The sequence below is a fragment of the Sesamum indicum genome, linkage group LG12 (genome assembly GCF_000512975.1).
Source record: "Sesamum indicum cultivar Zhongzhi No. 13 linkage group LG12, S_indicum_v1.0, whole genome shotgun sequence".
NCBI lineage: Eukaryota > Viridiplantae > Streptophyta > Magnoliopsida > Lamiales > Pedaliaceae > Sesamum > Sesamum indicum.
Window position 1 is genome coordinate 2,428,406 of NC_026156.1, and position 18,537 is coordinate 2,446,942.

At 35.9% G+C, this 18,537-nt stretch overlaps 5 protein-coding genes across 5 annotated transcripts; all 5 read right to left on the reverse strand.

The window, feature by feature from the left end:
* LOC105175182 (metacaspase-4) lies at nucleotides 1-2,070 on the reverse strand. The gene is made up of 2 exons (XM_011097531.2): nucleotides 1,581-2,070; nucleotides 1-1,136 (listed from the first exon to the last, which is right to left on the reverse strand). The coding sequence occupies exons 1-2, from the start codon at nucleotides 1,924-1,926 to the stop codon at nucleotides 217-219; spliced, it is 1,266 nt and encodes a 421-aa protein (XP_011095833.1). The 5' UTR covers nucleotides 1,927-2,070; the 3' UTR covers nucleotides 1-216.
* On the reverse strand, nucleotides 3,940-5,656 carry LOC105175398 (peroxidase 7-like). Its single transcript, XM_011097834.2, has 2 exons — nucleotides 5,009-5,656; nucleotides 3,940-4,831 (listed from the first exon to the last, which is right to left on the reverse strand). Exons 1-2 carry the CDS (start codon nucleotides 5,291-5,293, stop codon nucleotides 4,085-4,087), a joined length of 1,032 nt encoding a protein of 343 aa, XP_011096136.1. The 5' UTR covers nucleotides 5,294-5,656; the 3' UTR covers nucleotides 3,940-4,084.
* On the reverse strand, nucleotides 6,394-7,419 carry LOC105175185 (18.1 kDa class I heat shock protein-like). The gene has a single exon (XM_011097534.2). It carries the CDS (start codon nucleotides 7,140-7,142, stop codon nucleotides 6,651-6,653), a length of 492 nt encoding a protein of 163 aa, XP_011095836.1. The 5' UTR covers nucleotides 7,143-7,419; the 3' UTR covers nucleotides 6,394-6,650.
* On the reverse strand, nucleotides 8,747-10,564 carry LOC105175399 (acetylajmalan esterase). Its single transcript, XM_011097835.2, has 5 exons — nucleotides 10,242-10,564; nucleotides 9,780-9,995; nucleotides 9,514-9,662; nucleotides 9,145-9,418; nucleotides 8,747-9,052 (listed from the first exon to the last, which is right to left on the reverse strand). Exons 1-5 carry the CDS (start codon nucleotides 10,516-10,518, stop codon nucleotides 8,844-8,846), a joined length of 1,125 nt encoding a protein of 374 aa, XP_011096137.1. The 5' UTR covers nucleotides 10,519-10,564; the 3' UTR covers nucleotides 8,747-8,843.
* On the reverse strand, nucleotides 12,640-15,583 carry LOC105175186 (aspartyl protease family protein 2). Its single transcript, XM_011097535.2, has 2 exons — nucleotides 14,519-15,583; nucleotides 12,640-13,648 (listed from the first exon to the last, which is right to left on the reverse strand). Exons 1-2 carry the CDS (start codon nucleotides 15,163-15,165, stop codon nucleotides 12,829-12,831), a joined length of 1,467 nt encoding a protein of 488 aa, XP_011095837.1. The 5' UTR covers nucleotides 15,166-15,583; the 3' UTR covers nucleotides 12,640-12,828.

Below are 18,537 nucleotides of genomic sequence, written 5' to 3' on the forward strand. Positions count from 1 at the left end.
CTTAAAATTACAAAGCTCATCATCAGACAACTCCATTGAAACAAATTTATTGTACATTCAACTGATTAAGCGCAGAACAAGTATGGATAAACACATGCACGCTACACAAATATGACCGACTGAAGTAAATAACCATGTTCTCAGAAACCACCCAGCACTAAAAACAATCTTTTTACCCGCACTCAGTATATCAGAAACTGCCAAGGCAAAATCCCATTAGCAAACGAAAGGAACATCAACGTGATAATCACTGCAGTATAGTCCTGGACGCTGAGTGAAGCCTTGTTTCTTCAACAGCTCCCTGGCTCTAAGCACCAGTTCTTGGTTACTCACTCGGCCATCCGATTCTGCAATTATAGTCTGAATGGCATTGCTCAAAGCACCATAAGCTTCACTGGCATGTCCTGATGGGCTGGCATCCGCAGATGTTTGGTCTGTCTGGCAGCCGCTAATGAGGATGCCACTATCAGGTAGGCCTCTTTTGGTTGCCCCAGCATACACTTCTTGCTTGCTTCCAACATGGGTTTCCAGAGCAGGTTTTGCATAGCCCTCGTCATTCTCTTCGAGCTTCTGCTGCAGAAACTGCTGAGCCAAGCTGCCCACCATTCCCAAAAACCCACCGCCTTCACCCTCTTCCTGGCCATGGCCTTTCAGTTTGCTGAAGATGACATTCATAAATTTCTTAACCTTTGGGCTGGCATCATCCCCAAATACATCAAAAAGGGTAGGCCGCAGTTTGCCCACGTCAATGTCGTCCTTCCCAGTTTTTTGCTTGAGTAACTCAATGAGAGTTGAGAGTGGCAAAGATTTGTTCTTTACATAGGCGTGACCTTGATTTCCATCTGTTATTTCTTCTTCTCCTTCATCTTCTTGGTGGCGCCGCTGATGGTGGTGGCCGAATCCCAATTCAGATGGTATGTGAATACCGCGCGATTCAATTGCATCTTCAACGCTTCTACGTAGGAAGTTCTTGAATCCAAAGCCTGATTCATGGCCTTCTTCCCTGACCTGTTTAGTGCTTTCTCCAATCTGCTCCTTGGCCTCATCAATCAGACCTCCGCTGTGACAAGAATCGGACACAATGGTGATCTGGCATCCCTCTGGTACTTTGTCAACCAATTCTCTGAAATCATCATCTGATGACAAAAAGGTCAAACCATTATCCAACAATGACCCTAAGACGACTCGAATTATTCATTACTAAAAACAAAATCTATATTCGGAAATCCCAAGAATTATGGGTTGCTTTCAATGTAATGAAATTCAGATTAATAGTCCTGTTCAGCACAGATAGGAGCCATTCCATCTTGCCCAGGAAAACTGCAGTAGATACAACATAAGATTGTTTCATGCTACCCTAAATCTGTACTTGATCCGACATGATTACGGAAGAAGGCCCAATTCCTATTTCTTTCACTTTCATCCCCTTCTCACGGTTCACAATTCACATCCACAACAGATTCAATAAAAGAAATTAAAAGATCTACAACCCCCAAATCACATAAAGCATAAACCCCCAGAAGTACAGTGATTGGTTATCATCATCATAAGATAAGAGGGAAGGGAGTGTGACCACTAACCAGTAATGAGGTTCATGTCAGTTGGGACAATGCACTCATCATAGCCGGTATCATCATCCTCGCCGGTCTCTGCTGGAAGGCGGGTACCGTGACCACTGTAGTGCACGAACAGAAAGTCCCCCGGCTGGGCGGAACTTACCAGATCGGCCAACGCAGCACGGATATTCCGGCCAGTTGGCTGGGTGTAAGAATCGTCAGTGTCAATAAGCACCGTGATATCCTCCTCGGAGAACCCGTAACGCTCCACAAGGCAAGCGTACATCCGTCGAACATCGTTGATGCACCCCTTGAGCTCCGCCTTCGTCCCCGGATAGTTGCAGCCGATCAGCACCGCCCTCCTCGCCATAGTTTATTATCTTCCGATGTAGAAAGTTTCCGGATATATGGGGTGTTTTGCACAAAGCGTTGAAACCTCAAGAATTGATCTGCTTTTAATATGATGGTGGTGGGGTCTGGGGAAGGTTGAAAAACGCTTATCTCATTTAATTCTTCACAGTGGTTTAAGATCTTGAACGATTATACTCCTCTAACTGCCTAAATTGCATATTTGGTCTCACAAAAGAGGTCGGTAACCTTTTCGGTGTCGTAATTTATTTTTAATTTTAAAAAATTAAAAATAATTGCAACGTTGATCTTATATTTAATTTTCCTTCAATATTTAACCAAAAATTGTATACCCAGCGCACGTGCTGTTATGTCAGCTCGGGTCACGTCTTTAAATTATCAAATTACTCATATTTTTAAATTATACATATTCTAAAAAATATAATATAAAAAAATATAAAATGAAAAATAAAAAAAATTGACCAACGGACAGGAGATTGGCGGTGGGTAGGACGTTAAAATGCTCGCCGTCAGATGGGCTTCCCAACAATGGTAGACTCGCATCTAGAGGTGGTCGGATGACGGAGCATAAAGCGATAGAAGATGGAGGCACAGGTCAAATTCTTTTGAGAAAAAAATAAATATAACTAATCAATGGATTAAAGATTTTCGATGGGTGAGGAATCAAAATGTTCGATGTTGGACGGGTTTTTCAATGGTGATAAGTTTGGGTCAAGAGGTGGTCGGATGATGGAGAAAAAAGGGATAGAAGATGGGAGCGCGGGTGTTTTTTGAGCAAAAAAGTTAAGATGACTTGCCAACGAATTCGAGTTTTGCATTGGGTAGGGTATCAAAATGCTCGCCGTTCGACTGGCTCTCCAGTGATGATAAGTCGCACGATGAAGATATGAGAAGAAAAGAAAATTAAATTTAAATACAAATATATACATATCTATATATTAAAAGAAAACAAGAATATGAAAGTCTCTACCAAAAGTAGGAAAGAGAACAACTCTTATTTTAAATTAAATAAATGAATGAAAAGAAAAGGAAATGATAATATAGTATTTCAGTATAGAGCTGTCGGCATGCGAGTGGGGCGCGTGGGCGGTGGGGTCTGATGACTGATTGAGGAGTTGATGGAGTGGAGATGAGATTTTATTTTATTTTATCCGCCTTTTATTTGTATACCTTTTGATCCAACTGTTTTTAGGGCACTACGTGCTGTCAACTACACTCCACTTCTCACTTTATTAGGGATAAATTATGCTAATTTTTATAAATAATTTATAAAATTATATCTAGTAATTTTAATTTTAATTTTTATTTAAAAGATAAATTAATTTATTAAATTTATTGATATTAAAAAAATAAAATAAAAATTTGTATTTATCAAAATTAACTTATAGTAAGTTAAATAAATATTTTTCAAACAAAAATTAATTTCTAAAAATTTGAATAAAATATATGTAAACAGTCCTGAATTTTTGAAATTACATTAATATTTTAGTATTTGCTTTTTTATCTTATATATGATCCTTAGCCATTAACTTATATTAGTGTTTGTGGTACATTAAAATTTGTGTGCAATTAATTTAAAATATTAAGATATAATTATTATATTTTTAAATGATATATTTTAGTTAAATAAATTAAAAATAGTAAAAAGATAAAAGAGGTTGTGAGTAGTTATTTAGAAAAAAGTGGGAAAAGAAAAAATATCAAAGTTGAGAGGAAAAACAAAATTAAAAGTCGAGAAGAAAAGCTGTTGAAATAATTAAAAAAAATAAAAAATAGCATACCAAAAAAGGAAGAAATTTGAACATGTGAATATTATTGTCAAAGAAAGTTTTAATCCGTTTAGATTTGTCAAAAATTGCAAAATCTACTCTGACTCTTGTCCAAATATAAGCTCTCCACCTGTTTCGAACAGTAATTGTCCTTAACGCCAGCAATTACGATCAGTAATTCAAGAAGGGCAGACAAATTAATAAATCTGGGTAATTAAAACAGAACATTTTCGGACAAGAACATCTTTGAAAGAATATGAATTAAACAAATACGTTTGGATGTGTTGATGTAATGGTACAAACAAATACACTCACCACGCAAACAGAAAACAAAACCATTATTTTGGTATGCTGGGAAATAAAATCATTAAAACCCTCCATGAATGAACATCAATAGTTTACATAATTGCAGTTCTGCCTCACTTCACCCTGCTTCTTCCCTGTCAGAACGTTAGTATTTCCCAACTTCACCATTGACACCGCAAACTGGCCGATGAAGAACTCCGGCTGCGACGCCATCAGATCAACCAGCGACCTGGTTCTTGAATCCGAATAAAGCAACTGATCAGTGGACAAGAGCCCCAGTTTCTTGCCAAGATTCGTGTAATAAGCCACGTCGAAAGTCTTCGGAGTTGTCACATCAAGATTGACGTAGTTGGAGCTCAATCTGCATTGTTTCCTCAATGAATTCAAGTAGTTGATGTTCAGGGATGGATCAGGCTTCCCCGTCCCATTGAAGTTATAGAGCCTTTGCTGGATAGAATAGCAATTGCATCTGCCGATGGTGTGCGCGCCCGACAGGACGACCAAATCCACAAACGTTAACCCCATTTTGTCGAAGAACTTGAGCAAGGATGTGACGTTCTCGTGGCCCTGAGGGACGTTGTTGGCTTCTTTAGCGATGGAAAATTTCCCGTCTTTTCGCCCGAACGGGACTTCCCAGAACGGACCTCCGACAAGGAGAGTGGCGTCTCGGGCTGCCGCAGTGAGAATGTCGGCACAGGAGACGGTTTTTGGGCACTGTCTCTCCACCTCGGCCTTGATATCGTCGATCAGTGTGAAACCTCTCAAAGTTCTGCTGGCTTCGGCTGACCTCTCGCTGCCGGGGTGATTCAGCAAGATTGAAGCATCGCAACCCTGCAAATCAAGCAACTTAGTAATCGGAATGCTGCTCTAAATTTCTTTACATTGTTAATGAAAATTCTGAAATCAGTCTTGGCATGGTACAAAAAATTTTAGTTCAGATCAGGTTTAATGAATTATACCGCTATATTTCATTTATTGATCATACACAAACGAAGTAGAATTGAATACCCTGACGGCACAGTCATGGAAGTGGAGGCGGATGATGCTAGCTGCCAAAGTGCTGTCTTTCTGAACCCAAGCATTCACTTTTTGGTGGATGATGCTTTCAAGGTTGGGGCATGATTTGAGATAATAAGTTGTCGACAGAAAAGCAGATGGAGGCAGCACAGGGGCCGCCTTAGCCTTTGGTAGAACACGGCCCATCAGAGGCTGCTGTTTCGGGATGAAGGTCGCGGCTATGTCAGCCAGATGCAGCAAATTCAGAAGAAAAACAGTCAGAAGAAACCACCTCATTTTTAACAATTCCGCACCCTGCCACTAAACTGGCTTGTTTCTTGATATATGTTTCTGCACTTCATATGTATGTGTGTGTATATATATTCATGCAAGTTTACGTGGATTTAAGGCGAGGAGAAAACGTGAGCAGCACTTGGCGACATGGGTGGCATGTTCAAAGGTGATCAGTTTTCGGGGGAGTCCAAGAATAAGACTGCTGAATTTCCTATTTAAATGTAGTAAGTCCAGCAACATCTGAGATGGCAGCAAATCTATACCGGGTAATTCGAGAAAAATCAGTGAAGGTTATCGACATACATTTGCTATGAACTTCCACCCCATTTTCCTTTCGGACACTAATTTAGCATTATCCTGGCTATTCATAATAAAATTATAGTTTAGTTCAGATTAAGTGAAGTAGACATTTGACCATATATATTCTTCTTACAAACTTGGACACATGACAAAGTTTACAAATTAATAAGCTCGATCGATATTACCTTCATTTGATCCAGCTCATAACTATATATGTTATCATGCATGAGGTCATACATGGATCACCTCAATTTTCATATAATGGTATGAGTTCTATGTCTGAAAAAGGGATGTTTAAAATAGTCAGAGTTAATCCTTATTAGAAAAATAATCTAACATAAAAAAATCTGAATGTTAACTAAATAAATCATGAAATTGAATATATCTGTATTAACTTCACATATTTTTATATGTGAATATCAAGAATTTACATAGAACTCTGCAGGTAGTGCATAAACCAATGCAATCACCCTAAACTTGAGTTGAGCGTGATCAAGGGAGAAACAATCTTCACCTTGTTTATATAGAATCTCGTAACTTAGGTTATTTGGTGTTTTCATTAATTTTTTAGTGTACTATTTCGATGTTACATCTTTTTAATTTTTGCGTTTTAGATATTATATTTGTTGTATTTGCCCGAGCAAAAGTGCATTTAAACCTGTCTATATGTGTTGAAAATATTTCAAATGAAATGATGCGCACAAGGAAAATACCGTGGAGGGCAAGACGATCAAGATCTTCTGAAGATACACAATTGATCCATTTCTGGTATATTTTATGCAAAACATTGCAATTCAAGATGCTTAACATTGTAACTGGACATGCACCAACCGTTTCTTACGTACAATCACAAGATAGATTTGACAACGAATCCATTCTGCCAACAAAACAAACACACAACCCAACACCACTTATTTACAAGCTCTATAGGAAGATCTCCATTTGCCAATACCATTGCACTCCAGCATTTCAACAAACACCTAGATGGTAATAACACATCCACAAACAACAAGCAAAACGTCTTGGTGTGAGTACTAACAACGCTATTTACATTAATCAATTAAGCTTTGCAGCAAACAAATCGGCCGAGTCCTTTGGTAGACCCCGAATGCTCTCCTTCACCAGCAATGACAACAGCATGTTTCTTGGCATGCTTCTTCTTCTTGCTGTGGTCTTTAGGCACTGTCACAGCCAGAACGCCGTCACTCATGGACGCCTTTATTTGATCTACCAGCGCATTCTCCGGCAATCTGAACTCCCTGCAGAAATTTCCGGAGTCAACGCGCTCTCTGCAGTGCCACTTGATCAAATTACTCTTCTCGCCGTAATCTTCTTCTTCTTCTCTCCTGTCTGCGCTTACGTGCAGCACCCTGTCATCGTGAATTTGGAGCTTCACGTCCTCTTTCGTCAGGCCCGGAAGATCGAATTTGAAGATGTGGGCTTCTGGGGTCTCTTTCCAGTCCATACTAGCGCCGGTTCTCGAAGGCCCGAGACCGAAGGCCTCTGAAAAGACAGGATCAGAGAGTAGTGATCGCAGCCCGAATACTGACATAGCTGATTTGAACTTGTTTCTAGAAACTTTTTTCTTCAGAAATTGCAAATTTGCTTGTTTGCGACTTTGAAGCTAGATTGAATTGTAGCAGCTGCTGTTTCTGTTTGAATGATACTTATGTCTGGTTCGGGTATTTATAAGGTTTGATGAACTTGGAAAGTGTGCAGGTTCTTGAAAATTCTGGACTAAGTTTTTGAGACGGTTTCTTCTTACAGAGACCGTCGTTGAAGAGGGTAGAATGTTGGAGATCTTTCTGAAGACTTTTTTCTTGGGAGTAACTGATTATTCGTATTAATTAATAAATTAAGCCTAAATTAGAACAGTGTTGATTTCGATTTTGTGGAAGGTTGTAGAAAGGAAGGGATGGTGAATTATTATGTGAGATCCTCCTTTTGCTTTTCTAAATCGGGATAATACAATTTATATTGGGGTTTAATGTAATTTAAACATGTGATATTGCAACGAGCAAATGATTTTCTATAAAAATAATAATAATTTATTTCTTTATATTTTTTAAAATGAAGTTATTTAGTTTTTTTAGATAGGAAGATAAATTACATAATTCTAAAAAATACAAGAGAGTAAATTGCTGCATTTTAAAAAATAGAGGGAGGTAAATTGTTTTTTTTTTTTTTTCATATGGGAATTATTTGTACATTTGCAATATTATATGGGATTTTTCGTTAGAATATCTAACGTAAGATGCCATAAAATCCAAAGTGCTTGCTTTCAAAAATTATAGGATCAAAGTGAAAATCTCATAATAAATAGAATCAAAAGTAAAAGGCTTTAAATTACGGGAAAAAAATATTATTTCTCCTTAATTATATGACAAATGAATTATGTTTATCATAATTAGTCAATAATTAATAAAAAACCAATCATAGAAATATGTCGAATTAAATGATATTACCAAATTTGATATTAATTAGAGCATTTCAGTTATGCTACTTCAAGGGGATCGAATTGTTTTTTTTTTTTTTTTTGTTATAAATCGTATTCCACCTCCTATTTTTTCATCATATACACTTTATGTGTATAAAATATTCTTTTAGATAAAACACATATTGTCGTCTTTATATACGTAACATGTGTATGTTGCATGGAGTAGGATATGAAATACAATTTGTAACAAAAAATTCAATCTAACTCATAAGGACATGTGCACGCACATTACACGTGTATGATTAATACGTAGTTTAATTTTAAAATATACAAATTTTAAAAAATAATTAATTTAAAAATGATGCGAATTTAAGAAGTTGATAAAATTATGATTAATAATAACTATTTATTAATTATGAATTTGTTGATTTTATTTTTTTAAAAAAAATTCTTGCTTTTTCTATATTTTTATATTATATATATATATATATATATTTAAGTTTAATTAAAATAGAAAGTATTAGGAAAGGAGTCGATGACAGAAGAGTGAAGCTTTTGACAAAAGCAACAAAATAAGATGAAAATGCTTTTTGTTGTGTGACAGATTTGCTCTTATTGGGTGTTTTTTATCATCACCAAACTTTACAAAAGGCGTTAAGTAACACATTACAAGGAAGAGCAATACGATCATATTATATTAAAATTAAATAATTGTCTAATAAATATTCTCTAGTGACAGTTCATTGTAGCGAGGTACATAAGAGAAAGGAAAACACTATCTAAGCTAGTTTTGTAGCCTATAAACTCTACTGAACTTCAAATATGGCAGAGGAGGTGCGGGAAGATGTTGTTGACAAGCCATGCAACCATGATCTTATAGCCTTGTTGAGTCAAATGCACTCCGTCCCAACTCATGTATCGTTCTGGATTCGAGCATACTTTAGCACCTGCACCTCCACACATTGTCGTCATGTTGAAATTGTACTTTCCTCCTGTTCCGCAGCAAGCTCTTTCTCTCTCAAATCCTAAATATACCATCCATCATCCTCATCATTAATTAGTATATATATTGTAATCGTGATTTGTACGAATTTGGACATAGTTAATACATACGTACCGCGAGAAGTTGCAACTCGGAGTAGAAATTGGTAGGCGTTGTAGTAATCCCCGTAGACGATCACAGCATTGGGCTTCTCTTGTTTGAGTGTGTGGATGGCGTTTTGCAGCTCTTTATTGTGGTATTTGGCGAAGTCATTCAGATGCTTTAGGCAGTGATTCTTATCATAAGCTGCAGAGATGTTGGTTTGGAAGGCTGTTTTGTAAATCGGGAGGCAACCGATGGGGAAGTTTCCAGGGATTACCACTCTTTTACCCCCCACTTCAATTACTTTCTGTACATAACATTCAATCATTAGGCCAATGTTGTATGATAATAATCATCGCAAACTGATTCTTTAACTAATAATGTAACATCATAGTTACGTACCCTGGCAGCATCGACGATGGTAGCAACAACATCGGGCACCATGCTTCTCAACTCCTCCATTGTTTTTCCTTGAAAAATCGCATAGTTGTAGTCGTTTCCACCGATTTCTCCAACCATGAACAGAGCATTTTGGAGTTTCTCAGCACAATCTGTCAATTGGTATTAATGTTAACAACAAATACTTGAAGATATATAAGTACTGTCAACTTAGCGTAGCAAGTATTAATTAATTAGAGAATATATATATACATATTAGTATGAAATACCTCTAGAATTAAGGCAAATGGAAGTGAAATGGGTGAACATCCAGTGCAATTGGACGTTGAGAGAACTGGTAGTCACCGGAGAAAATATGTGTTGGGCAGCCAACACCTGAGATGGCAATGCGGTGGAACCTGCCACGGCAAAGTTGACGCCATGCTCAAAATCTGCAGCATCCAAGTTCTTGTATGGTGGAAGAAAAGGAAGGCCGGCAGCCATTGCTGTACGTACAAACATAATAGAAATATGCAAATCTTCTTATGACACAATATAATTATCAAGAAAGAATTGAACAGTAAAGAAGATTGATCCACCGCCAATACTCAATGCAGTAGGCTAAGAACTGAAATGAGCCAAGCCAAGAACAAGAAAGTTATGGATATGAACAACAAAATGCATAACAAGATCATAGATCGAGTGAAGTCATCATGCACCAAGTACATGATAGGTAGGGATAAAAACCTTACCAATATAATCAATCATAAGAAGGCCATTGGAGCAACGTCCGGTAGCGTTCTTGAAGAACGTTTCGCCGTATGGTAGTCTTGCAAATGCCGTGGCCGCCCCAATTGGGATCTCCCGGATCAAGTTTCCAGTGTCGGAAATAGAGTCGCCGAGTTGGTAAATCTGATCAAACTTGCAAATCTTGAGAGGATGAGCATTGGCGCATTGGGGTACACAAGAAAACAAGCAGCAGAACAAAACAAGAACAGGGAGAACAAGTTTATGCAATACAGAAGCCATTATTGTTTCTTGAAGGAGAAAAGAAGATGGAGAGAAGAGTAGTGCAATGGGAATTGATGTGAGGAAGAGAGTGCATAACATATGCATGCTTATATACAAGAAAATACGGGTAGTTGTTTTAGAATTAGGACCAGAAATCCAAGTCCATCTCCTGTCTTCTATTAGGACAAGAATTGCTCCTCATTGGTCGATGATGTATTCCTAGTTGTTGTAGATTTTAAGTTGTCCAATACCTGTTTTCCATACTTTAATTATTCAATATTAATATCACTAGTTAGTACTCGTGTTAAGGAAAAGGAAATTGTATTTTTAGAAAAATTAATATTAAATTAGAAATTATTTGAAATTTAATATATATAAATGTATGCAAATGATAAATAATCTGAAATTTTGAAATAAAGTTATCAAGTACAAAAACATAAAAATATAATGAACATAAAATAAATGAAAATTATTTTACTAACTAAATTTACCTAGAAAAATGAGTGAATTTTCTGGATAAGGATAATTATTGATATACTTAAACAAAAAAATAATCTTTCAGGTATATATTATTTGATGCACTTAAATTAAAATAAAATTTAAATTATATTACTAGCTAAATTTATCCTCAATTTGTTTCGTCAACTTATTATCTCATTTGTCTACAATTACATTCATTTGTCTCTTGAATTTCATGATTTTGTAAATTTGTTAGAAGATGTTGCACTCATTTTTATTTTATTTTTCCAGCCAAAATAAGGGAAAAGTTATTAGAAGCCATGAAGAGTAAGAAAAATAGAACCAACCATCAATCATATAAGTGGAAAAGATAATCAATTTTTCGTTTTAAATTGGGCTCATTTGTGACGGCCGTTAATTTAGACAATCAGAGTTATCGTCCGACCAATTTTTTTAAAAAAAAATGAAAAATTTAAAAACAAAAATCGAAGATGCTGAATATTAGCCAAAATCAAATTAGTGCATATATATAAGCACGAAAAATATAATTAACCCATAATTTTACTATAACACATATAGATATTATGTCCTCGAAGTTTCTGGAAAGCATTTACTTATAGTTATGGCGAAGATGAGGAATGATAGGCAGGTGAGGACCCAGTTATCATTCACATGCTGAAAAAATTTCAGTCTGGCACTTGCTTCTATATTTTCAATATTTATTTTATGAAGGGTATGGGAGGGAAAATGAAAATACAAGATTTTATGTAATTTGTGGTTGACAAAAACAACTACTCTTATCCACTCCCAACCAATCTGCATTTTGTCTGAATTGAATTTCATAAAATTGAATCTAATCCCAAGTGAATTGTATTTTGTGATGTATACTTGTAAACAAAGTTTTTTTTTTTTTTATTATGTAATAATTACAATAATATTTATAATATAATTAAGGGGCAGTTCCACTGCCCTCCCCTTAAGTTAGGTGTAATTATACGTAATTCTTGAAAAATTGTATTTGGTGCTTGTGGTGTTTTTTTCTATTTAATAGATAGAACCTTCAATTAGTCAAAATTTATTGAGTTTGTTGATATTTGCATAAAAATTGAATGAAAATTTATCTCCGATTGACTTATTACTCGTAAAACAAATTTTTTCTGATCAAAATACTCTTATAGGGTGAAGATATACGTCCTCACATCCATTATCGTGTGGAGATATATAAGTGTATTTTGGTTAGAAAAAAATTGTTTCGACTGCAATAGATCAGTAATAAGTCAATTAGTTGTAAATATAATTTTGTCTTTACAGTTTTTCTAATATTAGCAATTTTGATGAATTTGACTAACAAAGAAGTCTATATGCTTGATAAAAAAAAATTATATAAAATTTACGTATAATTACATCAAACTTGATGGAGAATGAATGTAATTAGCCCAGTAATGAATTTGATTTAATGAAAACACTGCATCCAAAGAAGTCGAAATCGACAGCCAAGAAAGTCCGAACTATGATTTGTCTTCTTGTTTCCAATAATATATGCATGTATGCATGTTGTCCTAACTAACGCCCACCACTGCTCTCTGTTCACAGCACTGTTTGTCGGCATTGATCTCCTAATGGAACAATTCCTCAAACGTATTTTTTGAAATTTGCTACGACTACTGACTAGCTAAGCACTGGAACTGAATAATTTGGAACTTATTTCGAAGAACAATCATCTCTACATTTCCAGAGGAAACCAAACAATTATGGGTAAGAGTTGTACAGGAAGACAACAATTCTTTCTATGTATACAAATTGAATGAAGGAGAGAATGTAAATTACATCGAACTATGAATGCTTCCTACATAATGAATCAGGCCAAGTTTATATGCAGGAGGATGTAGCAAAGCCCAATCTACTATTAGCCAGGTCGAATTCCCACAAGTGATTTTGTTGCATAATATTTCCAATCACAGATGCACCAGGCCAAGAAAGAGGCACGAACCCCAGGCATTTCACTGCTGGGGCCGCGTCGATCACGTAACTCTTCACTGGTGGTTCGAATCTTGCTCCATCTTCAAAATGGAACACTAATCTTGGCACCACAGATTCATTGAACCCCGTCGAATTAAAGCAGTATTCGAGCGGTCCGATGTCCAAATTTAGGTTCTTGAAATTTAGTAGTGATAGTTTTAGTGCAGCCATTACGGGCTGATATGCCTTTTGAGTCAAGCCTGTTAGGCTGGATCCTGAATCAATGATCGCTCCGCCTTGACCGGTTAAGTTCCATGTTTCAGGTGGAATGTCCAACATCAATCCCCCAATCGAGATGCCTTTGATTTTTACAGCATAAAATGGGGTGATCACTCCTAGGAGTAGCTCTGTGTAGCGCATTCTTCTGTAAGTTATACCCACTTCTTTGTGGGAACCGAAGATGAGATAACTTGATACGTTCTCGGGGCTCAAGTGATCGACCAGACAATACGAGAACTTGCCCCCGAATCTCTTTGCTGCTTTAACTGCAAACGAATAGTCGCTGTACCCTAACCCCATTACACCATCAGCGCCCTGGAAACTTTGGCCCCGGGTGGACTCGCTGCAGCCAACCAGCACGTTTCTTAGCCTTGTTTTCCTTCTGTTTGTTAGGGTAAATGTGACCATCTCGTTTGCAAACAACCCTAGTGCAGCCGATCCATCTGAGTACCTGATTATGACCATTCATCATAAAGAAATATGAGAAAAGGATCCCGTCAACCAAACAAGGCCTAGTAATGGTGATGAGATGTAAGTCATGTGAGCCAATCTACTTCAATAACTGTCATTACTGCTGTGTTGGATGTAGGTAAGAGCTGTAATGAATTCACCAGCAAGAACGCAGCCTTGCTGATCCAAAAATGTACCACTAAGCATTTATTGTGTTGGATATTCAATTGAAAAGCTCCCCTTTTTCTACTTTATAACTCTAACAGGGGAAACTTAATTAACTGTTCAACGTTAGGTCGATTCTTTCACCTCATAATTTAACTAGAATAAACGACTTGGTGATTCAGTAACGGGAAGAAAGAAACTAGTACCTAACAAGAACAAAAGGGACTTCATATATTCATAACAAAAAACAGTAAAAAAGTTGAGGTTTTCGTTCTCATTTCCTGGTGTGAATGAGCAATGACCGAAACTCTGTTCATGGATTTCATCCTAACTTGGGGGGGGACAGGGGACAAATTACCACTGGTTGCACGCGACAGAAAATGGGAGCCCTGCGTACTTCCATTAAATGCAAAGGCATTATTCATTAGCCATTACTAAATAATGCTAATTTCATCTTCTGTGGAGTGATAACTACTCTGGAACCATCACATTGCCTTCAGAATTTTAGCCATGGAATCAATGTACTTGTCATCACATGAGCATTTCCGTAAGGGATTTGAAGTTGGAAACTTGCATATTACTCAGTATCTGAACCCAATCTGGTTGAGTAAATTACTCTGAGACAACTTTACTTGAAAACCAATGAAGAACACGTGCAGCTACCTTTTACACAGATTGGAAACAAAATGCAGAAATGCATATGTACCTGTAATCATAAGCACATGGGTCCATCGGAGAAGGGCAGCGGGCGAGAGAGAAGAGATTCGCGAGATCAATCTTGCACATGCTCGACGAACAGTGCACCGTCCTGAAGGAAGAAGAATGGTCCGCGAGAAAAACCCGCCCTTTATTCGAACTCTTCCGACACCTACCGCCACGGCATCTGTACTTACAGTTCATCCAAGTCAAATCACTTCCAGTATCCGCAATCAGCATAAGTTTCTGCGCAGGGGATCCAACCCTGAACCGGACGAAGTACTGCCCGGTCCCGTAATCAGCGCCCGAGTGCATTGGCATTTCACCGGACACATTGTTGTCATTCTTGCTTCTACGGCTGCTGTTGGTGCAGGCTGGATAATAGGCAGTTTCCTCCGGGAGTTGTCGCCTACTTGCATCGAAATGGCCCTGTCTTAGCCTTACTTTGTGTGATATCTCAGGCAGGCGAATGGTGTCGCTGTGAAGCAATTGCCTGAGGCGCTGGATTTGAGTCGCGGGCTTTCTTTCAAGATGATGCCTGTGAATCAACTCAAACTTCGTCCCGCCTGGATTTCCATGGCCCCATGAAGAGGCAATGACAGTAAAAAAGATGATAAATAGGAAAAACCCAGTCATTTCCCGGCTACAGCTTCCCATGTTTCATATCAACATCGAGTAATTATAGCTGGGAGATGAGAAAGGCAATGATTGAAGCAAGAAAGGTAAGAGAAGGAAGCAAAAAGAAAGATTATATAAAGGTGGGAATGTTGAATGTAGAGGGAAGAGTAGAAGCAAAAAATTGGGTAATCTTTAGGGAAGCGACGGGGCCGACTGTGGAAAAGAGGGTCCAATTTCCAGGGCAAACGACAGAGATATATAAGTATAAAATTAAGGGGAGGGGAGGGGTGGGGGGTAGCAGGCAATGATAGCAGCTCTGGTTTAGATTTGTGTGAGTCCAATTTACGGTGCAATTGTTAAATGATAAAAACTGTAGAGATGATCAAAGTATGTAATCTAAACAAAATTCAGATCTTTGTTGGTTTTAGTTTCTCTCTCTCTCTCCTTCTTCCATATCAATTATTCTCATTCTCTCTCTTCACATGATGATTGGGATCTATCTCAACTTCAACCCTTTAGCTTATCATCATTTATCCCTAAGTAGGGCATATATACACACCGTATACTTACACCGTATGCTAAGTGCCTTACATCATCATCATATGAATAACCAAATCTTGCACGACATCCCAAGTACCTATTACATTACATACTTGTCAATGTCAGTTGATTGCAGCCAACGATCGGAATTCCATAGAACAAACATTTCCTTAGCAGTTCATAATTAGAGAGGTAAAGTCGCGGTGGGATTTTTCATTAACATTTCGCATTTTGACTTTGTAAAAGCGTGACCAACTGGGTACAGAGAGGCTAATTCAGCCTAAACAATTTTAATTTCAAGTTTCTTCTTCATAAACCCCATTCCCACACCAACGCCTGCAAATTCCACATGCATCCACTCTTGTATTTCTATCAATTCCACTTTTCTTTGTTGTTTCTTTATAGTTTTTACTATAATCATTGAAATAAAACAATCTATTTTTTTTTCTCTCACTATTTTATTGCGACTAGTACTTGTCATACATTAATTGGCTTCAACTTATGATGTACGAAAAATGTAGCAATAAATTGGTCTTTGTCTGCATCGATGGATCGAGTTCCTTCAAAATCACAGATTAATTATAAATTAATAAAACAATCATTGAATCAATATCCCTTAACTACGTGTGGCTGTCGGAAAAGTTGAAAATGTGGTCGATGTGACCCAAAACTTGATTGCTCAGATCACAATTGAATAATTGAACACACACACACATCTAATGAAAAGGAGGTGCAGAGAGATGAATGAAAGGGTAGGGAGTGGGCAAAAACAATAAAGAAATTGGATTAAGTAAAAGGTCAAAGACATTTGGTTAAAACACACAATTAATAAGCTGGCAAAGAGTATCACATCCCAAAATCTAGCTGTCTTTCATATTTCACAAATCCATCTATTTATTCACCAACCCCATTTCTACCATTCTTTCATTTCCCTCTCTTTTCTTTATATATAATTAATTAAATATATATATATATATATATATGAATGAATGATTGTAATTATTCTGCATATCATGGCAAGAATCATGGACATCATCAATGTGTTATGTATATAAATTTGGTGAGAGATTGGATTTCTCTTGCAGTTTTTATTGTATCTTAATATAACATGTACTGTAGTAGGAAATATAATTCCAAATTTAGTGGGTAGAAAAACTAACAAAAAAGATACATTTTATTAACTTAGATTTGTTCAGGACATTTATTAAACATGCATGCATGTATGTATGTATGTATGTATGTATGTATGTGTATCATGTGTTGGTAGCATTGAATAGGTGAGGGGAGTAGTTGTATAGGAGTTTTGACCCCTTATTTCGCGGCATGTTAGAGCCAGAGAGAGAGAGTCCAATATTATTTTAATTGCCTTAATTAATACCCAGACATGCTCACTCTAATTATACACATACATACATACATTGAATTCACTTATCATCATATTTAAAGAAAAATAAAAAGTAATAATAATAATTTAATATTCCAGAACAAAAAATGATTGAATTTTGGTGTTGGAGAGGACATTGATACCACCCCTAATTACTGAATCATTGTCTGTTATCATACATCTCCCACTCCCACCCTCCTATGTCTTTAATTTCAACAAAAATATACAGTCAAAATAAGAGAGTTCAACTTATGAATATGGAACAGTCCATAGAGCTCATGAGATCATGGGAATGTAATAAAACAAAAAAAAAACCCCAATTGCAGTCGGTCAGTGTGTCTACAATTCTCAAACAGAGTCTCTTAGATAAATTAATAGCTAAGAAATATAAATTGAGCAACTTTATAATAATTAGACGTAGGCATGTCAATGGGTAGGGTAAGATTTTTCATTGGTTCGAACTCAAGAAAGATCCAAAAAATTATTCTTTACCCAGATCGTATCCTAATCCTTAAATCTAACTCAAGACCGATGAGTCTCTAGACCTGATCAAGACCCAGTTTTTGAGTAGGGTCAGACTCAGATTTTTTTGTTTTTTTAAATTTATTTTTTTCTGCAGACAATACAAATTAATTTAAATTTTTTTCTTTTCTTTTTATTTTTTTTCATAATTTATCAATAAATTTAGATTTATTGAGACCAACTCACAAATAATTCATTTTTTATAGCACTTTTAAAATATTATATCCTTTATTATACTATTTATAAAATAATATTATGAAAGTCTACAAATTTAATAGCAATCGAATTTAATATTATAAACCTTTAAAATTTAATTTTATCACTTCAGGTTTCACACAAACAATATTGCCTACATATGAAGATATTGAAAAATATACCCAACATGATAATATAATTATATAATTAATTATTTGTTATTTAAAAAAATATACATGGTCAAAGAATTAAATGATAAATGATGTTATAGTGTCTTAATTTTTTTAGATTTGTTCATTTGAATGTAAATCGTAGTGGTATTCAATTCAATTAATTGAACGCGCTGAAAATTTGAGTAATTGAAATTTCAGTATGCCGAAATGGCATACTGAATACCGAACCAAAATATTTGATTTGGTTCGATAAAAATCAAATTTATTTCGATTTAGATTGATTTTTGTACTGAATTAATCGCAAATAATAAGAAAATATAATGTTAATTTAGTTGTTATATATTATTAATAATTAATTATGTGTTAACTATAAAATTATTATTTTTTATTATAAATTCTTATATTAAGATATTTAATATCTATTTTTTGAACTTGAATTATATATATATATTAAATTCAGTATTCAGTTAAGTTCGGTTAACCTGCATTAAAAAATTAAAATCGAACTGAATAATCAAAATCTTATAAAAAAATAACCAAAATTTTTTATTTAATCGATTTTTGATTGGTTAATTGAAAATTACACACCTCTAATAG

Excerpts from the sequence above, each read along its gene's own strand:
- LOC105175182 (XM_011097531.2), bottom strand. The coding sequence starts at position 1,926 with ATGGCGAGGAGGGCGGTGCTGATCGGCTGCAACTATCCGGGGACGAAG. Across the intron at positions 1,137-1,580 it reads TGACATGAACCTCATTACTG|ATGATGATTTCAGAGAATTG; the intron begins GTTAGTGGTCAC and ends TTTTGTCATCAG.
- LOC105175398 (XM_011097834.2), bottom strand. The coding sequence starts at position 5,293 with ATGAGGTGGTTTCTTCTGACTGTTTTTCTTCTGAATTTGCTGCATCTG. Across the intron at positions 4,832-5,008 it reads TCCATGACTGTGCCGTCAGG|GGTTGCGATGCTTCAATCTT; the intron begins GTATTCAATTCT and ends CTTGATTTGCAG.
- LOC105175185 (XM_011097534.2), bottom strand. The coding sequence starts at position 7,142 with ATGTCAGTATTCGGGCTGCGATCACTACTCTCTGATCCTGTCTTTTCA.
- LOC105175399 (XM_011097835.2), bottom strand. The coding sequence starts at position 10,518 with ATGGCTTCTGTATTGCATAAACTTGTTCTCCCTGTTCTTGTTTTGTTC. Across the intron at positions 9,996-10,241 it reads TCTTATGATTGATTATATTG|CAATGGCTGCCGGCCTTCCT; the intron begins GTAAGGTTTTTA and ends TTGTACGTACAG. Across the intron at positions 9,053-9,144 it reads CCGAGTTGCAACTTCTCGCG|GATTTGAGAGAGAAAGAGCT; the intron begins GTACGTATGTAT and ends TGGTATATTTAG.
- LOC105175186 (XM_011097535.2), bottom strand. The coding sequence starts at position 15,165 with ATGGGAAGCTGTAGCCGGGAAATGACTGGGTTTTTCCTATTTATCATC. Across the intron at positions 13,649-14,518 it reads CCATGTGCTTATGATTACAG|GTACTCAGATGGATCGGCTG; the intron begins GTACATATGCAT and ends GGTCATAATCAG.